Genomic DNA, 27,795 nt, shown 5'->3' with positions numbered 1-27,795 from the left:
AATAGCAAAGTGAGAACAATACCCACAACCCTCATTTTGTGAGGTTAGTCTTGGATTCAGATAGGAATCTTTCTCTATGTTTTTTTGCTTGAGACACTTGCTGATAGAGCCTGTTCCCCAGTATTACCACTACACTGGTTCCTGTAAATCCGCCCTTCAGTCCCTTCTCTAGCATTGTAAATATTTCTGCTTATTACACGACAGCAGCCTGCAAATGCTGCTGCAAAGTGCTTTCCTAGCTACCATGACAACCTAATACTGCTACATATTTTCCTTTTTATTAAAACAAATAAAAGTGAGCAGTGTAACATATGGGACATCTTCCTGCGTTCGCTTTTGCTTTGTATAGTCATTCGATAACTTTTTATTAAAATAATGTTTTAATCAATTCTTGTTTTTCATAAAGCAGTTTTTCCAGCCTTTTTCCAGCCGATTGCTGGTCTCCCCGATAAACATGTGCTCCTCGTAACATTCTGAACTGTAGCCATCCTTACAACATTTCTTTTTGCCTGTTCTCTCGACTCCGTCTTACAGCAACCCAAGGCAAGATGTTGGCTTGGGCTGTCTGGATAGCTGAGCAGTGACTAATATGTTTCTGGCATACAGCAGTGTGGGGGGGGTGGGGGTTCAGTACACATGGAGAAAACAAGGGCTGAGAGGCCATTCTTAAGCCTGATATCTCCTTTTACAAGGTGAATTTGGCAGTTTGTACCTGGGGTCAGCGGTCTGCTAAATGCATGGGAGAGGCTGTGGGGCAGCAGGTCCACCGTGGCCCCGAGGGCCACAGTGGGCCGAGGACTTATTTGCATCGTTGGCAGAAATTTCATTTTTAAATTCAGCAAAACCACCCTCTGAACCAAGACGGCAGATAAATAGCTATTTTCAAAGCAAATGGAAAAGTATGCTTTCTTTTAAAGTACCCTTTCATTTACATCAAACATTATTTCAGACAATTTCCCATTAATGACTAGTAAAAAGACAAGTTGCATTCAGATTGTGTTGCAGCCGTTCACTGTCGCTGGCTGAGTGTCGGTCGCCTTGCCTGTTTCTTCGTACATGGATCTGAGTTCCCCTGCATTCACCTTAACAGGGGAGTTTAAACACATGAAATGGAAGCACCAAAGCTCTTATCATACAGTGATATTATAATTAGTAGCAAATACCATAAGTTTACTTATTTAAAAAAATCTACCTGGTACAAAAAGAAATATCCATCAATAATGTGTGCCCTGTGGCAGCCAGAGTTTTGGAGTTCTGAATATATAATTTACAGTTAAGCCGGGACGTATTTATCAGAATGTTACATCAAGCATCACTTTAGATTTAGCCTTAGAGGGGATTCCTGGCTTCATTGTTCGTTCCCTTATTTAAAAAAAAATATTACTTAGAAGTTGTTTTTCTGTGGGAACTAAAATATAAGATGTTCCCAAGCTTCCATGTTTAGCAGGGAACAGCAAAACTCCCCCAAAAATTCTGTTGTTTTTCTCTTCAGACACCCCCCTCCCAGTAACCAGTTTGGTAACAGGACACCTTGCGTTCCTTATTGTATTAAAATAAGTGAAATCCAAGGGTAGATTTCTAATAATAATGAATTTCCAAAGGGCAGCCTAACATCAGCCCAGCCTCAACAATCAGGAATTACATCCATTCCTGAAATTAGCAGAGCAGATTTCACATTATAAATGTTATTTTATTTCCTCAACTGGGGAATTAAAAATTTGGAGACACACTACAGACACTGACCTGGATTCAATTATACTTAAACTATGGTTAGTCTTCTAGAACATAAAACACAACAGGGGCTCTTCATACGTTTGACCAGAACTTTGGTATCTTCACATTTGATTCTGTTGTGCACTGGCACACATGAAAAAGTGAGTGTGGAAAAAGCATACAGGCATTTTCCTCCCAAGCAAGCTGGCTGGGTGCATTCAGACCGATCTGTGTCATGACCATCACAGCGAAGGAGACCCATCTGGGGTAAGTCTGTGGGGGGGGGGGGCTGAGTGGGAGGGAGCAGTGAGAGTCATGGAGGTGCTACGTAATCATTAGAGCATCAGCAGAGCGGCTGTGCTGTTTATGTGGTGTAATGATCACATCCCCTACGAGTAACCCTTCCCTCCCTGGCCAGTAGATGCTACTTCTCCACTCCTACTTCCTCCTAATGATTTACTTCCCTTCAGATTTCAGTACTTCGGTGCAATATTGTGCTAAATTGGCTATATGCTAATTTGTAGGCAGTTATGTGTCAGCAGATTGCTGTAATATTTATCGTTATGAATGTATAACGATGGTACATGCAGTCACGTTAACCCTTTTCCAGTATCTGGGATATCACCTTAAAAATACTTTAAAAATGTTCTTCACTGTTGTTTTCACTTTAGTGTTACTCGTATCTTGCTATTTGAATGAAATGCCAGATTCCAGTCCATAAAAGCAGGAATATTCAAAGTTCATACATTCTTTTGGGCTTTAATGGCAAGAAGCAAGTTCACAAATTGTGCGTTTTTGAGATCATGCCATTTTTGCAAGAAGCACGTACGTATGGCATAATTTTCCAGTCATTGCAAGAATTAATTGTATGTTTAAAACAATGACAAATTTGACATAATGTGAAATTTGTGAATTTGTGATTAACATCAGATTGTGTTCATTTGCACTGTAGACTGACGCTGAGGTGGTGTGCCCCTCTAGTTTGAAATTGCACGAGATGAAATGCCTGGCCTAAAGACATGTCGAGTCCTGCTTCCAGGTTAGCTTCGTTTTGGAGAGAAAGAGAGCTGAAATTAGATCTCACTCACACCTGTCTTTTGTACACTTACTCCGAACCCTCTGCGGCAAAATCTTTCAAATTCCAGCACAAACTGGGGTTTTCCCCAGAATAGCTTATTGCGATTTTCAGAATTTACTCCTCAAAATTGAACTGTGCTATCATTTCAGTAAACATCAGTCCCGATTGTGTTTAATAGGATGCTGTATGTCAATATAGCGTCCAATAATAACATATCAATACAGTCATAAATTATATACTACGACCTGCCTAATTTCTAGCGATATGGGAAAACTCATAATTTGTATTTTTTCTTTTGATAAAACTTGATTCATTTGAACCCTCAATTCTAAACACAATGTAAATATTTTATGAAAAATACAACGATTTCGGCGTATTCTATAATAAAATATAAAGATGATATGACATATAAAAAGGTATAAAATATGAAATTTATATATTAAAGTATAGAATATATAAATGCAATAATATCCTTTTCAACAAAAAGTTTTCTTTTGGTAAATCCGACTTATTTCTTTTCGGGACAGTGCTATTCTCGCGCGCACAGTCTCGCTGGATTGGTAACGGCGACGCTCCTCTAGCAGCTGGACAGCTCCTGCAGTCCGAGCTGAAGAAGCGAGCCTGAGCCACATCCCCATGTGATGAGACCGGAGAAGTCGGAGAAAAAATAAAAAGGGCCAGCTTTTCCCTTTTTAAAAGAACGGTACTGTCCACGTCCTCAAAAGAATGGATCTAATTAAAACGTTGCCTTCGTCATCACAGTCCATCCATTGGCAAAGGTATTGGAGAAGGCTGGAGATAAAGCACCACATGACCATATGAAGTTGCTCTGGGATGGGAGTCATCTAGGATTTCTCCGCTCCTATTGGGCCAGAGGCTGATCCTTGACACGCAGACAAAGGAACCTCCTGCCGTATAAATAGAGCAGAATAGACTTTATTATTCTAGCATCACGGCAGCAGGTTTCTGCTCATTTGGAGTTACTCTTGTCACCAGAACTGTATGTCTGCTTGAAGTAGTTTAAAACAAGGCACTGCAGCACAAGGAGTCTGCATGTCTGAATAGACATGCTCAGCTTTGTGGATACTCGGATTTTGTTGCTGCTTGCAGTAACCTCATGCCTAGGATCATGCCAGCGTAAGTTTGAAATGTGCTTTTGTGTTACGAAGGATTTCAGGGTTTTGTGATGTAACTCTGAGGGATCTGTCTGCGCATAAGCTTGTGTTGATTCTGGGGGACTTGATTGAAAATGTCCAGGACAACTATGGTTCTGAGGTCTTCCTCTCGCTGCCCGTATAAAAAAGATGGATTCACGTTTTTCACGGATTTTTCATTTGTTCAGAGGATACAAGTTCCTGATAATATTGATACATTTGAAATGAGAAACGGAACGTTGTATAACAAATCCTGGTTTTGAGTGTTAAGAACAGTGGAAATGTTAGGATGAAAAGTTTAGGTCTAATGACATTTCTTCCAAGTGATTGAAAGTTTTGGGCGTTGTACCCCTTGCCTGCAGCCCGAAGGGGATGCTTTTTATTATACCGTTACTGAGAAGTGCCCCCTGGTGGCAGCTTCACTAAGACGTAAATTTAGCAAATTAAACCTTAGGCAAATATATCAGAGTAACTTTATCGTTACAGATATATCTATATAAATGTAGCCTACATATACATTTATGTTGTTTAATAAATTTTCTTAGAATCCGTTAAAATGCGTTTTAGTACTATTCTTGTTTGTGTTCTGAATTATTTTTAGGGCTAAAAATGTAGAAGTAGAATTATCATAAGACAGTTGGCTAGCAATAAGTCTGACTTGTTCTTTTAAAATAATTTTAGAATTATAACATTTATAACAACTTATATATTATAACTCAAGGTGATTTCAAAAGTTTTATTAGCGCCACCTGGTGGCTAAATAGGAATATCGCATAAATGCCACCTCACCATCACTTTTAACTCTTCAATGCACTTGCTCAGCCTACTTTCCATATTATGTAATATTTATTGTTATGACTTTTATAAACTGATATAAAGCTAATTGTATAAAACGTATGAATATGTCTTTTTTCAAATCTTTTTATCATTTTGGTGTTTTATTGGACAGTTAAAAGTTTTCCTCCAGACAATTATAGGTAACATAAGAGGAATATTATGGGATATGTCTAAACACGGTGGTGACCTAACCATAGATCCAAGCACAGTATCCCTGGCCTGTTATTAAGTGTTAGCCAGAGGATGTAATGTCTTTACTCTTTACAGTACGAGCAGAACTAGGCACTGATTCACCTATGTGAAGGTGTTGTTTAGGGTTTGTTTGTACTTGGAGGCTCCACAAAGATCCAGGATATTTCCTTACCACTATTTCAAGCCTTGGATTTGCGGACATGCCGCTCACTCCTGGAGCCTTTCTGAAGTCCTGAATTAACCCTTGCAGACCCAGAGTTTAAACCTCTAAACTGAAAACAGACAAAAGAGTTAACAGGGCTGGCCTAGACGCAAATAGTCTTCTTTTGATTTTCTAAACCGCGCTGAATAATAGCAAGAAGCGGCATGCCGAGTCATGTTCCCGGGACAATGAGCTCAATCCTGGCAGCGAGGACTCCGAGATGTTGACGTCGATGACAGCCAGCTGTCTCTGCCATTAATCATTCCTCTGATTCCTTACTCCTGTAACTTGTCTAGCTTAACACATTTTGACAGCAATATTGAATAGAACAGCTGGCAACCTGGAGGTTAAGAACACAGATTACTAACCTGACAGATCAAATCCCAGAGGGCAGAGAGCAACTTGTCTAGTTATGTTTATATACAGTTAGCGTGTGGAAACTAACCAGGAAATGAGTCACATGTATCAGTTTTGCCTTAATGCATTTTTTATTAAAATGTTATGTTAAAAGGTTTTAAATAATGAAAGTAAGCATAATTGTGTAACTGACTTTGTGCATTTCAGTTGTATCAGTGTTATGTTACGTATTAAATTACATTTTCCCTTCTTTTCTCTCCTCACATTTATTTTTACAGTCAGAGGGGTTAGTACATCAGAGATCATTTTACTTATTAGAATATTTGGCTGAAATATCATGGCTGAAATGCATTTACCTTTGCTTACATCTGTCCTTTGGAATCAGTCCATTGTGATATTCAGTGGCCGATTCTCGCAATCTCAGCAATGAAAGCACCGAAGAAGAAGAAAATTCTGGCTAACTGCCTTTCTTGCCATGTAGGAGAAAAGCAAATGTTGATTGGCCACAGCGAGTGTCTGAAAACTGAAGTACCACCCACTGATCATGTCCCTGAGGGTGGGACCGGACCTCCTAATATGAAATGCCTTGATGGAGATTGCAGAAAACTGTTTATTTGAATATCACAAAAGACTAGTAACAAATTGCAGCTTCTAAAGGGGCAAGACGAATTTCTGCATGGTTAAGCGATGCATTGCTGCATTTAAGTTTTCCAGATTCAGCTACATACGTATAACCCAGGGATCTCCGACTCCAGGAGAGCTACTGTCCAGTAGGTTTTCTATCCTACCTGGCTTCTAATCAGCCACACCTGTTCTTGGGTAAATACCAGGTACAGGTGTGGCCAATCAGAAGCCAGGTTAGACAGAAAACCTACTGGACAGTAGCTCTCCAGGACCAGAGCTGGAGACTCCTGGTGTAACCTATATATCATGCCCCCTTGAGGTGTATTTCTGTAATTACAGTTGCTTTGGCCTGTACCTGCATATGGCTATAAATACACAGAATTTTATTCTGTGCGATGCGGTTAATGTGTGCATGCTTTTTTGGTACGAACAAGCTTGCATGGTGGAAGGCATACTTCTTAGAGTTGTGCATGTGACAATGGTCGATAACAAGCCGGCATATTCCGTTACATAAGAAATGGGCAAATTATAATAAGTCACAGACACTTATTTTCTTTGCCTTTCCTTATAGGAAGGATTGAAGGTAAGCATTTCTTATGTACAACACAATATGTGAAATATGGCTTGAAAGATGGTAAATGTCGTTATGGTGTTGGCGGTATATCATGCTGCCCAAACTGGTATTATGATTGGATATTCCATTTTACCTCCAGTAACTCAAAATCTGAAAGCATCTCCGGCATGTTTTATAGTGTTTCATTACCTTATAATAAGAATTTGATGTTTACTCTTGAGGGTAAGATAGCTGCAATATATGACGTCAATTATGTTGATTAAATGCAGTTAAATTCAAATGAGCAACAGGATGCTACTGAATTTAAACGCATTGGCTGCAGCATGCTAGAATTTTGTCTCTGAACCACAATGTGGATTTTATACATTTTTGTTCTTTATTCTTTATGTGCCATAATGTTCTCTTTTTAATCTTATTATGTATAATTATCCTCTGCTGCAGGGTCCCCGTGGGGAAAAAGGCCCCGTAGGTGACGTGGTAAGCATGCAAAACCCATTTGCACAACCTCATTACAAGCCAATGAATCACAGCTTGGAATTGTGTCCTTAGTTGATCTCACCCTGGGGGAAATGTACTCGATTAGGCGTAGCTTATCCACATTTTGTGAGACCTGCTGTGCTATTGACAATAACTTAGCAAATGCCTGTGAAATACAGTCCCAGAAAAGACGTCAACACACTTACATTGAGATGATCTTTTCAAGGTTCTAAACAAAAATTGGTGCCACGCCGTTGCCTTAACACTGAGGTCTGTCTTACAAAGCTTTATAATTGGCTAATTATATAGCTGAGAACTTGAGTATGTTATGGTTCTTACTACTGTAGAGTACTGCATTATACTTCTTCAATACTTCAATAAATCATTGGATTTGCAGAGAATGTGTTGATGTGTATTGCCTCAAAATATGCTATAAAAAATATTTATTGGAGTATAGAGCAGACAACGGCGATGGATGTTGGCCGCTAAATTCATCACAATGTTTATTTCAGAAATGATCTTTAATCACAGGCCTAAAGCAGAAAGAGTTCTGATCATATTGCCTTGGATGTTCATATGACCATTGCTTATGCACATCTGCTGCTTAGGGTCCTAAAGGTCCAAATGGAAGAGATGGCAAACCCGGAACTCCTGGGCCCCCCGGCCCCCCTGGTCTCCCTGGCCTAGGCGGAGTGAGTATTTGCAATATATAGCTTTTACACACAAAAAGGCATCTGGGTATACTCTGCAAAATAAGTAACATATTGTACTGTCCAAAAGAGAATCCCAAGAGCAACCTCTCTGTTGTACCTTTGCTTCTCATGATGTTTATTATGACTATTGTACATCACAGAGAAAAAGTCGTGGGCGTGCTACAGAGTTGAGACCCATCTAATTCTCTGCTGTATCGATAGGGAAATTTGTTATTAATTGCTCTAATTTGGACTATTGCCTATTTTGTGTTTACATTGTAAATCCCTTTGATAGTCATGACAGGTGACCTTTATGAACTGGAAGTAGAATTGCTTTGGCAAGAGCATCACATCCGGTTCACTGTAATTGCCTTTTCCTGTCCACCATAAGTTCCTGTCCCACCATAATTTGTGATGTGAAGCTTTAGCTGTGTCCATCAGCAGTACAATCCTTCCTACAACTTGGTGCTAGTACTGTAGATTAATAGGCTTAGAATTGAAAGCCAAGTTATGAATGAAATAAGTGGGCGGATTTCCTCAATAAACCATCCAGGCACCAACTTTGTATTATATCATGATATTACAACTGCATTTTGTGAACAGGATCATTGGAGGGCCAGAGGTTATTCCAGGTAGCACTGAGCGCAGTGCAGCCTACTCATCCACCATAACACTGACTGTAGTCCTGTACTCATTATGCTGGCCATTTTATTTCCGTGTTTAACCCATCATCTAATTCAAGGACTATATTTGTAGGGTCGTAGGTTAGATCTTTTTTTTTCTTAAAATGTTTTTTTTTTAAAGCAATTTATAAAAAGTAATATTTAAATAAAGTTGTGCTTCTGTAACATAGGATGTTGATGGCTGCAGAATAACCAAATAAGAATAAATGTTGCTATGTAGCTATTATGTGACATTATTACTTTTGCAATATACACATCAATTACATTACTACTATAATTCACACAATTCAGTAATTACCAGAAGCATAGGACCTGGAGGGATGGGGGGAAGTGTACCCTGCAATATTTAATTTGGATTCATTCACACCCCCCCCCCCAACCCCCCCAATAATTAGACATTTGTATTTAAATGATTAAGTTGTGTCTCTCCCCCAATATCATATTCCCTCCTACACCATTGGAAGTAGATGTTATAGACAATTATATGTAGTAGAGATACAAAGCCATATCAGCTGAACCAACAAGTAAATATATTTGTGTAAAGCTAATTTGAGCTCTGTGATTGGCTGCAAGTATAGGTATTTCTACATAATCCTCAATGCTGGCTAGACTTTTGACCATAGTGTCAGACAGAATGCTGGTAAACGTCGTTTAGTAAAGCAAAGTTGTTTTTTGAAATATGTGACTCTATTTAACAGCCATCAATAGTCAGGCCATGGCCCTGTGCACTAAATGCAACTGAATAGGGTCCTCTGCTAATAATCTCCTTCTTTTACAGAACTTTGCTGCTCAGTATGATGCATCCAAATCGATTGACCCAGGCCCTGGACAACCGGTGAGGTCACACTCAGATAACAGTCAGATAACAGTCAGATAACAGTCAGATAACCCGCTTCTGCAGTATCCTTCGTCTTCTTGGCAGACCATCATTTACAATGAGTGAACATTTAAAATAATGGGGAGTTCGTGCTGCAAAGGACCATCTGAGCCAAATTACAAAATGCATCACACTCTGTATGTAATAAACAAATCACTGCACTATTTTAATAGTAGTTTAAATACATCGTAATAACTGTGTGTGTGTGTCCGTGTCCAAATTCACATTTAATACTGTTTTGAGAAACGTCCGTAGCATCAGTATGCCTTGTAACTGGTATTTAAATATCAACAGGGCCTACCAGGACCAAGAGGTCCTTCTGGACCCCCTGGTCAATCTGTGAGTATATAAATATTTTATTTGGACTTTCAGATACAGTTCAGAACTCTTTACTTAAGCGACATATTTCTCTATGCACTTATACATACTTGTGTTCTCTTTTTTAAAAGGGATCCCAAGGTCTGCAAGGACATGCCGGTGAACCTGGAGAACCAGGCCAGACAGTAAGAGAGACCTTCCGTTCCTTCTGTTCCCCGGTGTCTCCCCCAGCGACCCAGTGAACCCGATAACTGACCTCGGTCTTCTCTCGCTTTCAAGGGCCCCGTTGGTTCCCGAGGGCCCTCAGGACCCCCAGGCAAGCCTGGAGAGGATGTAAGTTGACCTTCAGCTACTAACAAAACAGTTGTGTTGTTACTGAACTTTTTTTTAGCTGTGAACGGTTCCATGGTTTTTAACCTTTTTGCAGGCGATTGTGATAATGAGTGGATGTAGATAAAGATTCATCTATTTAAGTGCTTCCCAACCCGGTCGTCGGGGACCCACAGATGGTCCACATTTTTGCTCCCTACAAGCTCCCTGCCAGACAGTCCACATTTTTGCTCCCTCCCAACTCCCTGCCAGGCAGCCCACATTTTTGCTCAAAATGTGGACTGCCTGCGGGCCCCCAAGGACCGGATTGGGGGCCACTGATCTGTCCAGTCAAACAGCTTCTTCTGCTGATGATCATGGCTGATTATGGCAAAGTGAATCTCATGGCATAATTCTCCTCTTTTAGGGTAACAATGGCAGACCTGGCAAGCCTGGAGACAGAGGAACTCCTGGTTCTCAGGTAACATGCTCCTTTAAATGATTACACTCATTATGTGCAACAATAACACAATCTTATTGTTATTTCTTAGATTTGCAATTTGTATTGATTGCATATCTCCATTTTAATTTTGGATTTCTATTGTATTAAAAAGGTGTTCAAAAGTACAGTGTGCATTCATATGTAAAATTCCTCCGGGAAATCTTTCGCAGAGACTTTTTCTTTTTCTTTTATTGAATTATGATTTCATATCTTTGCTAGGAGGTAAAAGTCATAAGACGTTTCACTCAGGGTATCGATATTTAAAAAGCAAAGTTATGGGACTGAAATATTAACCTATCTAGATAACTAATACTGAAGGTCATGAGTTAGTTAATGTTAAGACATTGTAAGGTTCTACATGCCCGTGATGGGATGAACATCTCACTCTCTTCTCTGTTTCCCACCAAGGGTGCTCGTGGTTTCCCTGGCACGCCTGGTCTTCCTGGAATGAAGGGACACAGAGTAAGTATTGCGATTTCACATGCAGAGATTACAAAATACTCTCAAAATAGCTATTAATTAATTAATTCTGATTTAGTGAGGTTGGCATACCGCCATCCTGAAGCAGGTGACCATTGGGGTCCTCAGGTCACATGACAGCTGTGATAGTGAATGAGCGGTGCAGCTGCAAATAGCTGTGTTCAAGGGAATGAAACAGTTTGAATGAAACATGCATCCAGCCATCTTTTATCCATTTATCTAGATCAGGGCCTGGTCAGGGGACTTGAATCTTGTTCCTGGCATCACAGGGCTCAAGGCTGGGGTGCACCTCAGATGGGATAGCAGTCGACTGAACCAGTGAAACTGAAAATGCATGTGTGCGTTAACACTTGACAGGTGCTAGGCAACCTCTTGTCAAAGGAGTGTTATAATACTAGCGCTTTGTAGGGCGAGCAGAATAGCAATTGGTGCAGTGAATTCATGGTTTTCCATTTTTATCATTCAGGATTTTTCAGTTTTTGGTGTTGAATCACTTTAGCAGAAAAACAAAAGCTGTCCATGGTTTCCATGCCTGGAATGAATTTGAGGAAAAGAGCAGCACATGCTTCTGATGACCCGGAACTATAACTCAGCCTTTCTCCCCAGGGCTACGCTGGTCTTGATGGACGCAAGGGGGAGTCTGGTACTGCAGGTGCTAAGGTGAGGTCATACCCAGGATGCCCCAACTACAGGGCAGAGAAAAGAAAAAGCCTATTTATAACCAACTCCTGCTATATAACATTGATATACTGATGAAATTTGCTCTAGATTACTCAAAATACTGTTACTGCTTTGTCACAGGGTGAAACTGGTGCTCATGGTGCAAACGGTACTCCAGGACAGATGGTAAGTTATTTAACATTCTAAATATTTCTGCCTTAGTTTGGCGCCAAAATGGCTGCAAACAAGTAATTTCACAAGTAATGCAGCTACATGCGGCCATATAATGCATGGGCATCCTTATGAATGCAGATAATACTAAAATACTATGAATGTGTGTGAGTTTTGCTGGTCGCTGACTTGCGGCGTCCCCTTGCCCAGGGTTCCCGTGGTCTCCCCGGTGAGAGAGGCCGTGTTGGCCCAGCTGGCCCCGCTGGTGCTCGCGGTGCTGATGGTAACACTGGTCCTGCTGGTCCTGCTGTGAGTATCTCAGTTTCGCTGCCGTTAGACAGCATCACATGACAGCTAAAATAAAAACAACAGTGGACACAATTTCTGGACTAAATTAAAATAACCCATCGATTTTTCATAGCCTTTTTTTTTTTTTTTACTGTAATCCGTTTGTTTGGGGCAACATGTTGCATCACAGCATAATGTTTAAAGATGACATCATGATTAATGTTAAATATTCCAAGCTTAGAAGGGTATATGGTCTGGTATGAATGTTGTTGTTGATGTTGTTGTGTTTGCGCAGGGTCCTCTGGGGTCTTCTGGTCCTCCAGGTTTCCCAGGTGCTCCTGGTCCCAAGGTCAGCATCCCCATGACGGCTATCGATTTCATAACTTCAGAATCAAAAGGAGATAATGCCTACATATATACACAGTCAACTGGTCACACGCTCCTGTTCAGTGTTTCCAAACCGGGTCCCCAGGGACCTTCAGTCGGTCCATGTTTTTGCTCCCTCCCAGCCCCATGTCAGACAGTCGATCTCCTGGTAGGCAAAATTGCAAAAACATGGACTATCCCCAAGGTCCAGGTTGGGAAACACTGCTCTAGTTTAATGGATTTAGGTGAACAACATCTCGATACTCTTTAAAACAATAGGATATATCTAATCTTTGATTGTTTCCTTTTAGTACTATTGTAAATATTATTAGCTTCTGAACAATAAAGTGCGACTCTGAGAATAATAAAGTCCATCTCATGTCCACTAGGGAGAAATTGGGCCTCTTGGACCCACAGGTCCAAGTGGAGCTCAAGGAGCAAGAGGTGAGCCAGGTTCCAACGGCGCCGTCGGCCCTGTCGGTCCTCCTGTAAGTATCCAGCATCGCAGCACATATACATTAATTTCCCATCATATGAATTAAAAACTTTCATATTTTTACGAACAATGCCGTGTTTCTTTCATTTTTAGGGAAACCCTGGTAACAACGGTCTGAATGGTGCCAAGGGTGCCGCTGTGAGTATTATGTCTGTAAAACCAAGATTTTTTATTTTTTTTGGTGAAAATTGTATCCTATCTCAGTTTTTCTTAGTTTTTATGTTTCCCTGTTAAAAATACTGGCTTCAGTTTTGGACCTAAATTAATGTGATTGGTTGTAGTTCAGTAAAAATAATACCCCTATATAGATACAATACAATCACACTTAATTTTAAGTATCTAATATTTATAAGAAATTTACTGACATTTTATACAAATTCAAATAAGCGTATATAGAATCCATACGAATATGCATCTCAAAACAAACTCAACTGTTTTGTAAACTACAGATTCAAAATGCCTTTCATGACATATTTTTTGAGCTGTAAGATATCTTACACTCATAGCGCAAACTTCAAACCAGTAGCAAGACATTAACCTTAGGTTTAGTAGAGGCATGTATAAAATATCACCATTCATATACTTAATTGGTCATTTACCTGTGAAGAAAAGAGAGATAAAAAGAATTTATATAATAAAACAATATTTCATGATCATCATTATTGTATTTTTATTTAAATTATTGTATGAATAAGTTTTCTGGATGGTGGAGTGAATAGGTGTTGGTAAAGGTTTGGTTCCTGCCTTCACTAGGGGGCTCCTGGCGTTTCTGGTGCCCCCGGATTCCCTGGCCCAAGAGGAGGACCCGGCCCACAAGGTCCTTCTGGTGCCGCTGGGCTCAGAGGCCTCTCTGTAAGTATACGAAGAACAGGCCAAATGTCTTTCATGCTTCTGAGATTTATGAGACATATTTCCATGAACATAGATTATATTTGATCCTCAGTCAGCCTTTATTCTTATTTTCTGTGCAATGACTGCTAATACCTAATACCAGAGCCCAGAAATTGCATAGACGCCTCAGGAACATTAGATGTTTGAATAAACCAATTTTGGCATCATTTAGACAAGCAATGTGACATGCTGAGAACTCACAGATCCTCTTTGAGAGTTTGGATGATTTGCCCGTAACTTTTCTGTTTTTCCATGCAGGGAGATCCTGGTCCCGCTGGGGTAAAGGGAGAGACTGGTGTCAAGGGTGAGACCGTAAGTGCTTAGTTGCTCTTTGCCTTTGATTATGGATGCAACCCCATCGACCATCCTCACGGCTGATATGAGCCCCCTGCTTCTCATCCAGGGCTCTGCCGGTCTCCAAGGTAGCCCAGGCCCGGCCGGCGAGGAGGGCAAGAGAGGCTCCACTGGCGAACCTGGCCCCACTGGTGCTCCCGGCGAGCGTGGCGAGAGAGTGAGTATGAAGCTCTGATGGAAAATCAGAAAATCGGCTTCAGATAAACTGTTATTAATTACCAGGGCCATAGCTAAGATACATTGATGAAAAGTGGCTTAAATACAGGCAGTCCTTCGGTTAAAAACGTTTGACTTATAGGCTCGTGATAACGGACCCATGCACTGCTTGTTGATGCTTGTCGAAACATTGCACGACTTCAGCGGTTCGTCAGCTCGAGGTTCAAGACAGTACTGTTTGTAGTTAGTTTTTTTAATTACCATATAATTATTATTATGTGCTGTGTAATTTTTCCGACATACCTGCTAATTCAGCTTAAAGACAGACTTGGGGAACGGATTTCATTCCTAACTTAGGGACTGCCTGTAATGACCGACGTAATATGATATTTCTTCCTAAAGAAAAGGCTGAGAAATGTAATCACACAGATGCAAATTCTAGATGTAGCAGGCACCACAATTCATGGGCTGACCAAGCACTGTGGTTTGGTACGCTAGGCTGAGGGACCTGATTGGACCAATGACCTGTCTTTCTTTCTGCAGGGTCTTTCTGGTCTCCGTGGTGGTCCTGGTGTGGAGGGCAGAGCTGGACCCATGGTAAGATGCTGAGAACATCTAAATTGTTTTATGGAGTCCTAGTTATCCTATAGCTGCAAGCCCTGTGGGGCTTGATGTCAAGGGGCTTCAGCTCCATTGCTTACATGTAAAATGACAAGAAAATAAGATGTTGCAGCAAGGTGGTAATTAGGATTATTCTGTATTAGAGGAATCATATTTGTCTAAAGGAGGTGGACATTCTGTGAATCAGGCATGGGGCGCAGTTTGACGGTCCTTCTCTCCTCCAGGGAATGCCGGGAAGCCGTGGCCCAACTGGAGGCCCTGGTGCCCGCGGCCCCCCCGGAGATGCTGGTCGTGCTGGTGAGCCTGGCCTTGTAGGCCCAAGAGTGAGTACCAGTCTTTGGCTTTTATAGGACACATATATAAATCCGGCGTGTTGATTTCTGCTAATGGGAATGATCCTTTTAATGTTTTATGTTTATTCTAAAAATGTAGCCAGATTTAAATGCTGCTCTCTCATCAGGGTCTTCCTGGCAGTCCTGGAAGTGGCGGTCCTCTTGGAAAGGAGGGTCCTTCTGTAAGTGACCCCACGTTTCGGCGCCACAGCCTTCAGTATGAGGGATGATCCTATAGTAACACACCAGAGCTGTAACTCTCTAACCAGGGTTGGTGTGTGTCCTTGGATATAGGGAGCTCCTGGTCTGGACGGCCGCACTGGCCCCCCCGGCCCCTCCGGCCCCAGAGGACAGCCTGGTAACATCGGATTCCCTGGACCTAAGGGTCCCTCTGTAAGTACAAGCTTGTGACACATTGCAGTCACGAACACACCCGTAAAACAATGATTATAAACATATGGGAACGATGACAGATATGAGAAAACCATTTCACCACATTTTTTTCCCATTTGTGAATCATCGTATTGTGTCCTGAATTCTGAAGACTAGTTCTAAAGCAACACATCTACCGTAGATTCAGAGATGCTGCTTATGTTATGCGGTCTCCATAGTTACCGTCGATGCCTTTTATCTCCTTTTTAGGGTGAACCTGGCAAACCTGGTGACAAGGGATCTCTAGGCCCAACTGGTTTAAGAGTAGGTATCTTCACATGTGCAGCACCTACACATCCTATGACATCAAAAGCAGATGGAAAAAAAGTCTAAATATTGACAAAATAATCTACAATTCCTCCTTCTCTCTCTGTCCAGGGTCCTCCTGGTCCTGACGGTAACAATGGTGCTGCTGGTCCACCCGGACCTACTGTAAGTACCAACACCAGAACCACTGTGTGTCTTTCACAGAAAGCAATTAAATTGGAAGGAAAATCGCTTTTTGGTTCCTGACGCACCTGTTCCTCTGCAGGGTAATTCTGGTGAGAAGGGAGAGCAGGGTCCTTCTGGTGCTCCTGGGTTCCAGGTTAGTTTGACCACAACGCATAAAAGCAGCATCTAAAGCAGGGGTCCGCAATCAGCAACACAAAGCCAAGGTCCTCTGAATCCGGAAAAAAATAGTCGACCGGGTGTAATGTCCCCCAATGATTTAATTTGCCAACTGGATTTAATTTGCATTTTGTTGCCCAGTAATTCACTTTATTCTGCATTCCTAGGGTCTCCCTGGACCTGCAGGACCAGTTGGTGAAGCTGGCAAACCTGGTGACAGAGTGAGTGATCCCCAGAACACCCCCCAAACCGAAATATCCAAACATTTCATGTTTTAGCGGTGCTAATTAGTTTCCAAACCAGCTAAAGCTGTTTTGTGCGGCATTCTGAGAATTATTTCTGCCTCGTGGAGGCAGACGATACAGATAAATACCATCAATACTACATGATTAAGAAAAATATAAGGATGTTCATTTAAGATTTAAAAAATATAGTGAGATCTCTATCTAATCTTAACTCTTTCACATGGGAAAAAAAAACAGCAACACCATAGCTTGGTTCTCTGTTTAGGGCATTCCCGGTGACTCCGGACTTCCTGGACCTGCCGGCCCAAGGGTGAGTCATCTTTCGTCATCTTTCATTTTGTCTCTCAATGACTCCCTTTGATTATTTTTTACCAAGTAAATTTAACATATGTAAGCCCTGTAATCAGCAGAATAGCTTCGAAGCTGAGCATAACATCCTAGAACTTATACAGCAAGTGTAGTCTGACAGTACATTTTTTTTGATAGTTTTCCTGCACACCTCTCAATCAATTATATAAAAAAATCTGGAATGGTGTAAATCGTTGATTCAGCAATGTAGGAAGGAACATGCATCGAAATATGGTTTGTGTAAAACCTAATTTTTAAGTGCCACCCCATTTTATCCTAGGGAGAGCGTGGTACTCCTGGCCCTGCTGGTGCTGCTGGGCCTCAGGGTCCCATGGGAATCCGTGGACCCTCTGGAACTCCTGGACCTGATGGATCTAAGGTAAAAATCACCAACATCCAGCAGTATGTATTAGTAATATATACTATACTATGCTGTACTATACTATACTATACTATACTATACTATACTATTGTTCTGTACAGTACTGTACTATACTGTACAGTACTATATTACTGTATATGCAGCATATAAAATAATACATACTATAAAAAATGCTTTAATTTAAACAAACCTGCATGATATTAAATTTAAAAAGGCCAATATTCTTTGCTTTTTCGCAATATTTGGATTTTGCCCCTTAGGGTGAGCCTGGAGCTGTTGGACCCGCCGGCACTGCCGGTTACCAGGGGCCCTCTGGCATGCCTGGCGAGCGTGGTGGAGGTGGTACTCCTGGACCCAAAGGCGAGAAGGTATGAGAGCTCCAACCAAAGAGCACAGATAACCTTCAGCCTGGGGGTGGTAATCAGTGTAGAGCATTAATCATGCAATTTCAACTGTTAAACTAATTAGACTCACCTGTCCGTAGCCACAACGACAGCATGTGATCAGCTTGAGAAGTAGCTGGCTATCGCAATAATGCACACAGGCTGAAATTCTTTGCCCTATTTTTAGGGTGAATCTGGACACAGAGGCCCCGATGGTAATATGGGAAGAGATGGTTCTCGCGTAAGTATTTCTGTTCTCAGATTGCATTCTTCTTCTTCTTCTTCTTCTTATTCTTCTTCTTATTATTATTACTCGTTGTAGCAGTAGTATTAATTTAAATGTTGTGCTTTACTCCATAGGGTGCTCCCGGACCCAGCGGACCCCCCGGGCCTGCTGGTGCTAACGGTGACAAGGTACATTAGTATAATGTGCATTAAACATATTCAGGTTTTCTGGAAAATGAGACGATATTTAATAAGCGTCCAGGCAGCTTCTTTAGCTACCTGCTGAGCTGCTCTTATTGGTCCAAAACATATTTCTTACACATCATATCACTATTAGACTCTCTTAACTTAACCCCGAGATGTCTTCAGTCATTAATTGCATGAAAGGCTTTACACTTTAGCTTATAAGGCTTTATCCAGCATTTGGTGTGTGCAGGTTAGCTAAATGAGTCATTTGGACACCAAGCGACTTCTTTAAATAATATCCCAGCAAAGCCTGAGAGAAAATGCAGAGAAAACCCAATATATTCCAGTCTAGCCTGTGCTAGCAGCATTTATTGGATTCCCTTCAGTTTAAAAACAATACCAACATTCTTCAAATGAGTTTCATGTCTAGGGAGAGAAAACCTGTATTGGAATTCTATTATAGTTGTAGCAGAAATGCCAGGTAAGAGAGATGAGTATAGATCTTGAGTGTGTCCACATGGGTATAGTGAAGCAGTACCAGCCTTAATAAAATGTAAAGTGTTCACTGGAAAGTGGCCAACAGTGTCTTCCCAATTGCTGCCTTTTAGAAGGAGTCTGTGTAGTTTACTGGACATAGTGTACAGTCGAGGAATGGCTTAACAGGTATTAATTACACAAAATTTGTCATTTTCCAGCCCTGTGTCTTTGACATTAAAGTCCAGTTCTTCACTGCAACATTAGGAACACAGAGTAATATTTTGTACTCTGAACTATTTTATCAACACCAGAATCTCTACTTACAAATGGGAACATGGCTATTCCCTTTAATCACAACTCTTACCTTTACATTGTTATTGTACCATAGTAACTCCGGCGCCCAGTTTCGAGCTCATCAAGATAATAAATGACTCTGTTGGCTTTGATGTCTCTGATCACAGAAGAAGGAGAAAAGTGCTTGAATCTTGTGTCATCCCTGTAAAACATCCCTACTTTTCCAGGGTGAGACTGGTTCTTTTGGTCCCGCTGGTCCCACCGGCGTCCGTGGTGCTCCTGTAAGTATCCTGATCCGTCTCAATTTTGTATCGCAGTGTATTAAACTGAAGTTGATTAGCTGGTGATTTTTCGGTATATGTGAGCCTGTGGTATTTATGGTGTACAGCATTCATCATAAGACGAACTGCATGACAATGCGTCTCAGATGCACAGTCTCAGTGCATGTATCGAAAACTATGGAACCAGTTCTCCATTTTGTTTTGTCACACCTGACAGACACTGAAATAAAAATACATGTACTACCTAAACGTAAATGCCGTAAATATTCTTTGCCAAAGTAGACGGCGGTTGTATCTGTGGACAGCAATTTCCCAGTCATACTGCAGATTTCATTTCCAAAGCTACTCAGCTGGGCCGTTACTTTTTAAGCCGTTGGTAGTTTGAGATGTGTGCTGTGAGTCATCGTCCCGCTGTAGCATGAATCTGAACCTCTAAACATACAGTAGCTATCTTACTGAGTGCAAGATGTGCTGTTGGAGTCTGTAAGTGGTTCCTCCCACTTTGCCATTTAATGCCATCAGATTCCTGCTGACACACAACCCCTTGTCACCAGACTAGACAGTATGGATAAAAGTACTTTGTTGAAATGTGGCTGCTTTTGGTTTGCACCAATTACAGAGTGTTGCTTTCAGGCCGAAGAGCTCAAAACAGTTTCTTCAAGCCATGAAATATTTTCTAATGCTCTGAAGCTCTGCCAGATAGGTTTTCGATCTTGCTGAAGGTCCTTGGCTTTGGCAATATTTACATCACGTGCTTATATACTCTACTTGTATACTTATATATACTTATATGCAGTTTGTCTTATGGGACCTTACATTGTTAGTGTTAGTAATACTCAGGTCATGCAGTTGAACACAAATGGAAGCCAGATTAAGAAAGGTACTGTAGACCTTTTTATGTGATCTCTAATCAGAATACGCCAGGTCCTGTTTGGGTTTCTAGTACAATGAATAGGGGGTTACTTTTCAGTTTGTCATAAATAAAAAAAAAAAAATCTATTTTCTTTATTTTTAAACTATAGAGAGTTGTTTGTGACACGTGACTTTGTGACTGCTTTAGGGAGAGCGTGGTGAGTCAGGCCCTGCCGGGCCCCCCGGACCCGCCGGACCCCCTGTGAGTACATACATCTCGTGCAGTGGGTATATAAATACAAAAATTAATCTAGACTACCTGCGGAGGACAACGCACTGTGTGTCATTTTCAGGCCATGATTTGTTCATTTGAGATACCAAGTGTCACTGAGTTAGTAGATCCTAGTGGGCTTGTAGATGTATACGCCTCCCCAGAATACAAGAACACAGATCTCAGGCCACAGACACCCTTACTTCCTTGTAAGCACATGTTACGCTGTGTAAACCTTCACCTGGATCTAATCTGCATGTGGATTTATTTCAGGGTGCCGATGGCCAGACTGGTGCCAAAGGAGAGAAGGGTCCCGCAGGAGTTAAGGGAGATGCTGGTCCCCCTGGTCTTACTGGTCTTTCTGGGAACTCTGGCCTCCCTGTGAGTTTCTTTGAAAGCTCACAGTTTTAATCTAGTATTAATTTATAAATCTTCATTCAATTAGAAGGCAGTTATGTTTGTGGGCGGCAATACTGATAATTTCCAAAGCTACTCATAGCCTTTATATCATATTCATTTATGAATAAAAATGTGGATGCCCTGTGACCTGTCTCTCTCATTTTGAAGGGCGCCGCTGGTCCTGCCGGCCCCCCTGGTATCCGTGGTGATGGCGGTCCCCCCGTAAGTATTCTTCCTGAGAAGGGATTCGGCACTGCCGCACACATTTGTGCCGCGAACCTGCTCTGAATGTGACGTTTCTGTCTCGGAGACAGGGCCTGCCTGGTTTCCCTGGTTCTGCTGGCCGCATGGGAGCTGCTGGGCCTGCTGTGAGTATCTGCTTATCTCCCTCATAGTCCTCACCAGTCAACAGAGAACAGGAAGAAACTTCACGCTCAATTAACCTTTTTGTCATGGAATACTTAGCAGGATGTAAGAACATGGAAGTGCGGTTATTCAATCTGTAAAGCCATCTTATTTAGTGTTAGACTTAGTAGTTTAGTTAATCCGAGGTTTACTCCTGTCCAGCACCATCCCTGCTACTTTCACCATTTCACCCTCATGATCCTTCTCTTTTCTTCTGCAGGGCATTGTTGGTCCACCCGGGCCCTCTGGCTTCCAAGGAAAGGACGGCCCTCGTGGTCCCAGAGGTGATTCTGGTTCTGTTGGAACTCAGGGAGAGTCAGGCATAGTTGGTCCCCCTGGACCTACTGGAGACAAGGGCACCCCTGGAGAGACTGGTGCTGCTGTAAGTCTGCTGTTTATGTGCATCCAAGCATGGGTGTCGCAAGGGGAGGGAGGGGGTGACACACCCCGTTTTCTCTAAAATGATTCTAACCCCCCACTTTTCTGTTGGATTAATATGTAAGAGTAGGACATGTTGGTGAATTTAGCGTGTCACTGTACAACGCCACATCGTACATCAAAACGTGATGCAATTTACATGCTATTAATGTAAAGGAAATGTAGAAATGTAGGAAGCTAATTATGGTTTGGTCATTTTTTTTCAAGGGGAAATTACTCGCCTCCTTCTCCTAGAACCCCAAAAGGTTGACTTACCCCAGGTTTCCACAGAGAGATTACAGCTTAAATAACTGTGTATAGCTAGCTGAAAAAGGATGGAGAGAGGGAAAAAGTATCTGTAATAAAATAAGCAATTCTTCAAGTTAGTTAGTTAGTGTCATTACTTTGAAAATAGCTGACTCGATTACTCTATGCCAGGGGCCTCCAACTCCGGTCCTTGAGAGCTACCGTCCAGTAGGTTTTCTGTCATACCCGGCTTCTGATCAGCCACACCTGTTCTCAGGTAAATACCAGGAACAGGTGTGGCTCATCTGAAGCCAAGTGGGACAGAAAACCTTCTGGATAGTAGCTCTCCAGGACCGGAGTTGGAGTCCCCTGCCTTATGCTTATCTATCTTTTGCAAGGATATACAAAAACTCTTTCCTTCAGTCATATTGAGAAAGGCCTTCAAAGTGAGAATTATCTAAAGTAAGTTTCCCATGTTCACAGGGTCCACCTGGCCCCGCTGGACTCCAAGGTCCACTTGGGCTTCAAGGTTTCATTGGTCTTCCTGGTGCCAGAGGTGACCGCGGTCTTCCTGGTGGTACTGGAGGTTCTGTAAGTGCGTCGATCTACTCATCCACGCTGTCGACAGTGATGGTGGAGGCTCACCTTGCTGCTGTCCTTGACTTCGGGTCCATTCTGTTTCACTCAGGGTGAGTCTGGAAAGCTGGGACCCACAGGAGCCCCCGGTCCCCGTGGTGTTGCTGGAAACATCGGAATGCCTGGCATGACTGGCCCCGCAGGAGAGGCTGGACGTGAGGTCAGTGTGGGCCCTCAAGAATGCCGCTGGCCACGTTTGAGGATATAGATAGTCCTACTCGCAGGAATGTGCTGGTTTTTTTCTAGAGGTGAATCGCTATCGAGGTTCAAACCAGTTATATTTTCACAGTATGGCCATTTTTTTTCTTTATTTTTCTTTATTGAATTTGACTTAGGTTTGTTCTCATATCTTCTTGCTGACAGTTGATGAAGACCCATGAATATCTGCAGAACTTTTGACAGGGAATAAAAGTCTTATTATAAACCTCATTCGCCCAATAAGAAATATGGATTATGATCATGCCCATTGTAAAATTTAAATGAACTGCTTACTTCATTCACAGGGTAGCCCTGGCAATGATGGACCTCCTGGCCGTCCTGGTGTTGCTGGCTTCAAGGTACCACTCACTGATTAGCTGTGTGATTTGCTGACTCATCACTATCACTATCACTCATCACTATGTGGCAGTGGTGGCTTGATGGTTAGGGTAGCGCACTTGTAATTGAAAGATTGCAGGTTCGAATCCCCCACCAGCGAGGTACCCTGAGCAAGGTACCGTCCCCAAGCACTGCTCCCCGGGCGCTGAATTAGCTGCCCCCTGCTATGTCATGAAAGTCACATATGGGTCAAATGCAGAGGTCACATTTTGTTGTTGCACACTGTGTGCTGTGGTGTGTTGACAATGATCACTAAATTCTAAAAAAAAAAATCATTTGATTTGATTCTAAAATCAAGTAGATGGTCCACTTCAGCATTTGTAAATAAGCTCTGTTTTAAGTATTTACTAGAATTCTCGCACATTGATGGGCCAGTAAGAGTATTGTCTGTTACTGCTCATTTTCAGGGTGATCGCGGTGAGCCTGGATCTCCTGGTCCTCTTGGAGGTGCTGGTGCTCCAGGACCCAACGGGCCCAGTGGTGCAGTGGGTCGTCCTGGAAATCGCGGCGAGACTGTAAGTGTTCACTGTTACTTAATTGTAGAACATGCAGCAAAGTATTCAAGGACAGATCAGTAGAACACTTCCTGTTTATATTAATCAATAAACCAATGGTTCTCTATAGGGTCCTTCAGGTTCTGTTGGTCCAGCTGGTCCTGCTGGTGCAAGAGGTGCTCATGTAAGTATATATTTCGGCACTCGTTTGACCTGCGGGAGTGCAGTTCAAGACACATTGGCCTTCTGGGAGTTTTCATTATCACTTTGGTGACCGGTCCTCGTGGTTGATGCTTTTTATAGGGCCCGGCTGGTACTCGTGGTGAGAAGGGTGTTGCTGGAGAAAAGGGTGAAAGAGGCATGAAGGGTCTGCGTGGACATGGTGGACTCCAGGGAATGCCAGGACCCAGTGTAAGTAGCGTCCACCCTCTCCTACCATCACTGTACACCCAAGAAATACTCAAAGGGAAATATTTGCATATTTAAATAATTACAGTATATTCCTCAAAGAAGAACATGTATGTTTGCATAAGATTTTCTCCTGTTCACTAAAACTTTGGGCCAGCCATGTACGTAATATGCACACATACATACTAAAGATATTTGTCTTGCTTCCATTATCCATTTGCAGTATATTTATATTAAATTATATGCACGGCCTATTCAGGATTCATTTATTTTCGATTCCTATTGTAAACCTGATTCTTTCTTATAGGGTCCTCCAGGTGACCAAGGTTCTGCTGGTCTTGCTGGTCCTTCCGGTCCTAGAGTGAGTACCATTCCACAAGTGTATATGAGTATACTCTGAGTATATGTATATGAGTATATGTGTATATGAGTATACTCTGAGTATATGTATATGAGTATATGAGTATACTCTGCATAATGTTGTGCTGAAGAGCAGCATCTCCTGCTATCTCCTACCTGACAGGGCCCAGCTGGTCCTCACGGTCCTCCTGGAAAGGATGGAAACAGTGGTCAGCATGGTGCTGCTGGACCTGTGGGCCACCGCGGACCTCCCGGCTTCGTTGGTCCCTCTGTGAGTATGCTCTTCATATTGGTGAACTTCACAGTTTCGCCTTACCAGGCTTGCCGTAGGCCTGTAAGTGTATTATGCAAGAATTGTATATAATGGATGCAGAGAATTGCAGTAGTATTCATTTCAGAGTAGCTATTTAAAATGTCTTGGTTTCTACATACTGTATAAAACGATAGCGCGTGTGTCTGACCCATCATGGTTGTTATTGGTTCCAGGGTCCTCCTGGACCTCCCGGTCCTCCTGGTGCCCCTGGTCCATCTGGTGGCGGATATGATGTCTCTGGTGGCTACGACGACTACAGGGCCGACCAGGCTGCTCTCAGGGCAAAGGACTACGAGGTGGACGCCACTATCAAGTCCCTGAACACGCAGATTGAGAACCTGCTCACACCCGAGGGCTCCAAGAAGAATCCTGCCCGTACCTGCCGTGACATCAGGCTGAGCCACGCCGACTGGAGCAGCGGTGAGTGCCTGCGTTGCCCAGAAAACAGAACAATGCAATGAGCTACTAGCTTAAATGCTCTGGGCTTAACGATGCGATTTGTCGCCATCTACAGGCTATTACTGGATCGACCCCAACCAGGGCTGCATCATGGACGCCATCAAGGTCTACTGTGACTTCACCACGGGACACACCTGCATCTACCCCAATCCTAGCAGCGTTGCCCCCAAGAACTGGTACAGGAGCTCCCAGGAGAAGAAGCACGTCTGGTTTGGAGAGACCATCAATGGTGGCACTGAGGTAAGCTGAGAAAATGGGCATACATTGATTTAGCTGCTTTTCCTGATATGGACTTTATTAATAACAATAAAATTCTGTAGAATATAATGCAGAATAACATAGTGGATCTATTAGCACGTGCTAAAATATTTGAGCTATTGCTTACCAATGGCATCTTGCCAGTAAGATCCAGTATATCAGCCCGGCGGTGTGTGCAAGCATAACCTCAGACCACGTGCCTTGTTCCCCCCTCAGTTTGGCTACAACGATGACAGCATCAGCCCTCAGGTCATGGCCACTCAGCTGGCCTTCATGCGCCTGCTGGCCAACCAGGCCACCCAGAACATCACCTACCACTGCAAGAACAGCATCGCCTACATGGACGCCGAGAACGGCAACCTGAAGAAGGCAGTGCTGCTGCAGGGTTCTAACGACGTGGAGCTGAGGGCCGAGGGCAACAGCCGCTTCACGTTCAGTGTGCTGGAGGACGGGTGCACAGTAAGGGCCTCGCAGCGTTCTCCGCCGAGTCGAGTCGGGTCGGGCCGGGCGGCACCGGCCGTTCTGCATGGACTAGATCTGGGGTGGAGTTACAAGACAGAACCTGCTACAGTAACCCTGACAGTCCTATTTAGTCTGTGGTTTGTCTTGGATTATGAACATTTTCTAAAAGGAACTGAATCAAGATCAAATCTTTGACCCTAAATATATGTTGTTTATTACAATAGATAATATTTAAACTAACTTATTTGACATCTTTGGTCAGTCTGCTACAGCAGTGGTCTGGACACTCTCCAAAAAACAGCCTTGCGACAAAATTTGTCAAATGGGTACAGGGTTCTTCCATTATATCATTTCTCAAAAGAAGCGCGTGCCAACAAAAAAATATTTTAAACTTTTTTTGGTGTATTCATAAAATGATCTTACAGCCCCTCAATTATTTGCCGACAATTATTTGCCGACCCCCTGGGAAGTAGCTAATTACAGTTTGTTAGCCAACGTGCTACAGTATACCCTGATCATTCCGTTCCAGTAATCACTCCAGTGGTGTCCTGCGTCTTTTCAAATCACTGGCTTTTTCTTCCCTTACAGAGACACACAGGCCAGTGGGGCAAGACAGTCATCGAATACAGGACGACGAAACCATCTCGCCTGCCCATCCTCGACATTGCACCTTTGGACATTGGTGGAGCTGATCAAGAATTTGGCTTGGACATTGGCCCAGTCTGTTTCAAATAAATAGACTCATGATAAATTAAAAAGAGAAAGAAAAAAAAAGAATCTCTGCCCTTTCTGTTTTTATACTGAATGCTGATTTCTTCCGCTCATCCACTTGCTTAAGCTGGGACCTATCGGAGAAGACAATGGACTGAATGGAGCATTGTGCAATGCAAATTAATACAGAAGCCCAAGACACAATGGGAAACACCTTGTTATTGGACGTGTCACTATTTGTAAAATAACAAAGTGTAATAAAAACCCTGAAAGTATGCATCACTTGTGGTCTTTGTATATCTTCCAAAGAGGAGGTTTAAAACCACAACTTCCAAAGGTTTAAACTACCTCATGCTTGTATTAAAACCTGATCCACATCCTAATGTTTCAGTCAGGAGGCTTCAAGATCGCTCCTGTGTCAAAGGTGCTCAAGTACTTGAAGCAGTAATATGGTGCTATACATGCAACTGCAGAGGAAACCACTTTACTGTATTACTTTGTATTGTCTCGTAGATGGTGTCTTGCCCATTCTCGCTGATATGCCCTTGTTAAGCAGGTGGAACGCTCCTCAATCTAATGTTTGTTCGGTTAACCTTTGTCTGGTTTTATTTTCGTTTAATTTTGTTTGCCCCCCCCCCCCCCATTTTTTCAGTCCCAGTGTTCATGCCTTCCGCCACATTTCATCCATTTGAATAAGAGGCCTCTTTCTCAACAGAACAACAAAGTTTATTGTACCTATTTTGTATATGTGAGATGTTTAAATAAATTGTGAAAAGTTCTGAAATAAAGCATGTTCCAATGTTCCAAAACACAACACTAAGCGAGTTAAGTGATTTTATGCTTATGCACGTAGTGATGCTGGATGTGCAAAATTAGCTACAATTATATGTTGACTGTTACTATATTTACATTTAAAGACTAACTCTAAGTCATTCCACGAAAGAACAGTATGAGCATACAAATCTGCTTAAACTCTTTATGCACAGTCAATGCTACAAACCTGTTTTTTAAAGAGTATCTCAGTTTAAATATTGGGTAAATTCTCTTCAGGTTAGTAATGGTTTTAGTGTGCTTGTCCTATTAAAGTCTAGCCTCTTGCTAGAATTCAAAATCACTTTTTGTGGGTTCTTTTATCTTTCATTCTTCATTTTCTCATTCCCCTTTATGGGATTTTTTTTTTTTTTTAAATCTATCATTGTTCAATGTTATATACTGTTACAATAAAAAACCAAAAAAGGTGA

General features: G+C 42.2%; 1 protein-coding gene across 1 annotated transcript; it reads left to right on the top strand.

The window, feature by feature from the left end:
- Nucleotides 1-3,724: 3,724 nt before the first annotated feature.
- Nucleotides 3,725-27,795, top strand: col1a2 (collagen, type I, alpha 2). Its single transcript, XM_072706108.1, has 50 exons — nucleotides 3,725-3,928; nucleotides 5,509-5,522; nucleotides 7,173-7,208; nucleotides 7,817-7,900; nucleotides 9,362-9,418; nucleotides 9,755-9,799; nucleotides 9,910-9,963; nucleotides 10,058-10,111; nucleotides 10,515-10,568; nucleotides 10,998-11,051; nucleotides 11,676-11,729; nucleotides 11,871-11,915; nucleotides 12,111-12,209; nucleotides 12,484-12,537; nucleotides 12,944-13,042; nucleotides 13,144-13,188; nucleotides 13,804-13,902; nucleotides 14,200-14,253; nucleotides 14,345-14,452; nucleotides 14,995-15,048; nucleotides 15,297-15,395; nucleotides 15,533-15,586; nucleotides 15,699-15,797; nucleotides 16,047-16,100; nucleotides 16,215-16,268; nucleotides 16,369-16,422; nucleotides 16,613-16,666; nucleotides 16,956-17,000; nucleotides 17,319-17,417; nucleotides 17,681-17,788; nucleotides 17,991-18,044; nucleotides 18,164-18,217; nucleotides 19,213-19,266; nucleotides 20,327-20,380; nucleotides 20,663-20,770; nucleotides 20,957-21,010; nucleotides 21,103-21,156; nucleotides 21,414-21,575; nucleotides 22,340-22,447; nucleotides 22,545-22,652; nucleotides 22,996-23,049; nucleotides 23,497-23,604; nucleotides 23,714-23,767; nucleotides 23,887-23,994; nucleotides 24,299-24,352; nucleotides 24,515-24,622; nucleotides 24,838-25,084; nucleotides 25,179-25,363; nucleotides 25,598-25,840; nucleotides 26,432-27,795. Exons 1-50 carry the CDS (start codon nucleotides 3,859-3,861, stop codon nucleotides 26,576-26,578), a joined length of 4,071 nt encoding a protein of 1,356 aa, XP_072562209.1. The 5' UTR covers nucleotides 3,725-3,858; the 3' UTR covers nucleotides 26,579-27,795.

The sequence above is a fragment of the Paramormyrops kingsleyae genome, chromosome 23, assembly GCF_048594095.1.
Source record: "Paramormyrops kingsleyae isolate MSU_618 chromosome 23, PKINGS_0.4, whole genome shotgun sequence".
Classification (NCBI taxonomy): domain Eukaryota; kingdom Metazoa; phylum Chordata; class Actinopteri; order Osteoglossiformes; family Mormyridae; genus Paramormyrops; species Paramormyrops kingsleyae.
This window is presented reverse-complemented; position numbering and strand designations above follow the sequence as displayed.

Excerpts from the sequence above, each read along its gene's own strand:
- col1a2 (XM_072706108.1), top strand. The coding sequence starts at position 3,859 with ATGCTCAGCTTTGTGGATACTCGGATTTTGTTGCTGCTTGCAGTAACC. Across the intron at positions 7,209-7,816 it reads AAGGCCCCGTAGGTGACGTG|GGTCCTAAAGGTCCAAATGG; the intron begins GTAAGCATGCAA and ends TCTGCTGCTTAG. Across the intron at positions 20,381-20,662 it reads CCGGACCCGCCGGACCCCCT|GGTGCCGATGGCCAGACTGG; the intron begins GTGAGTACATAC and ends GATTTATTTCAG.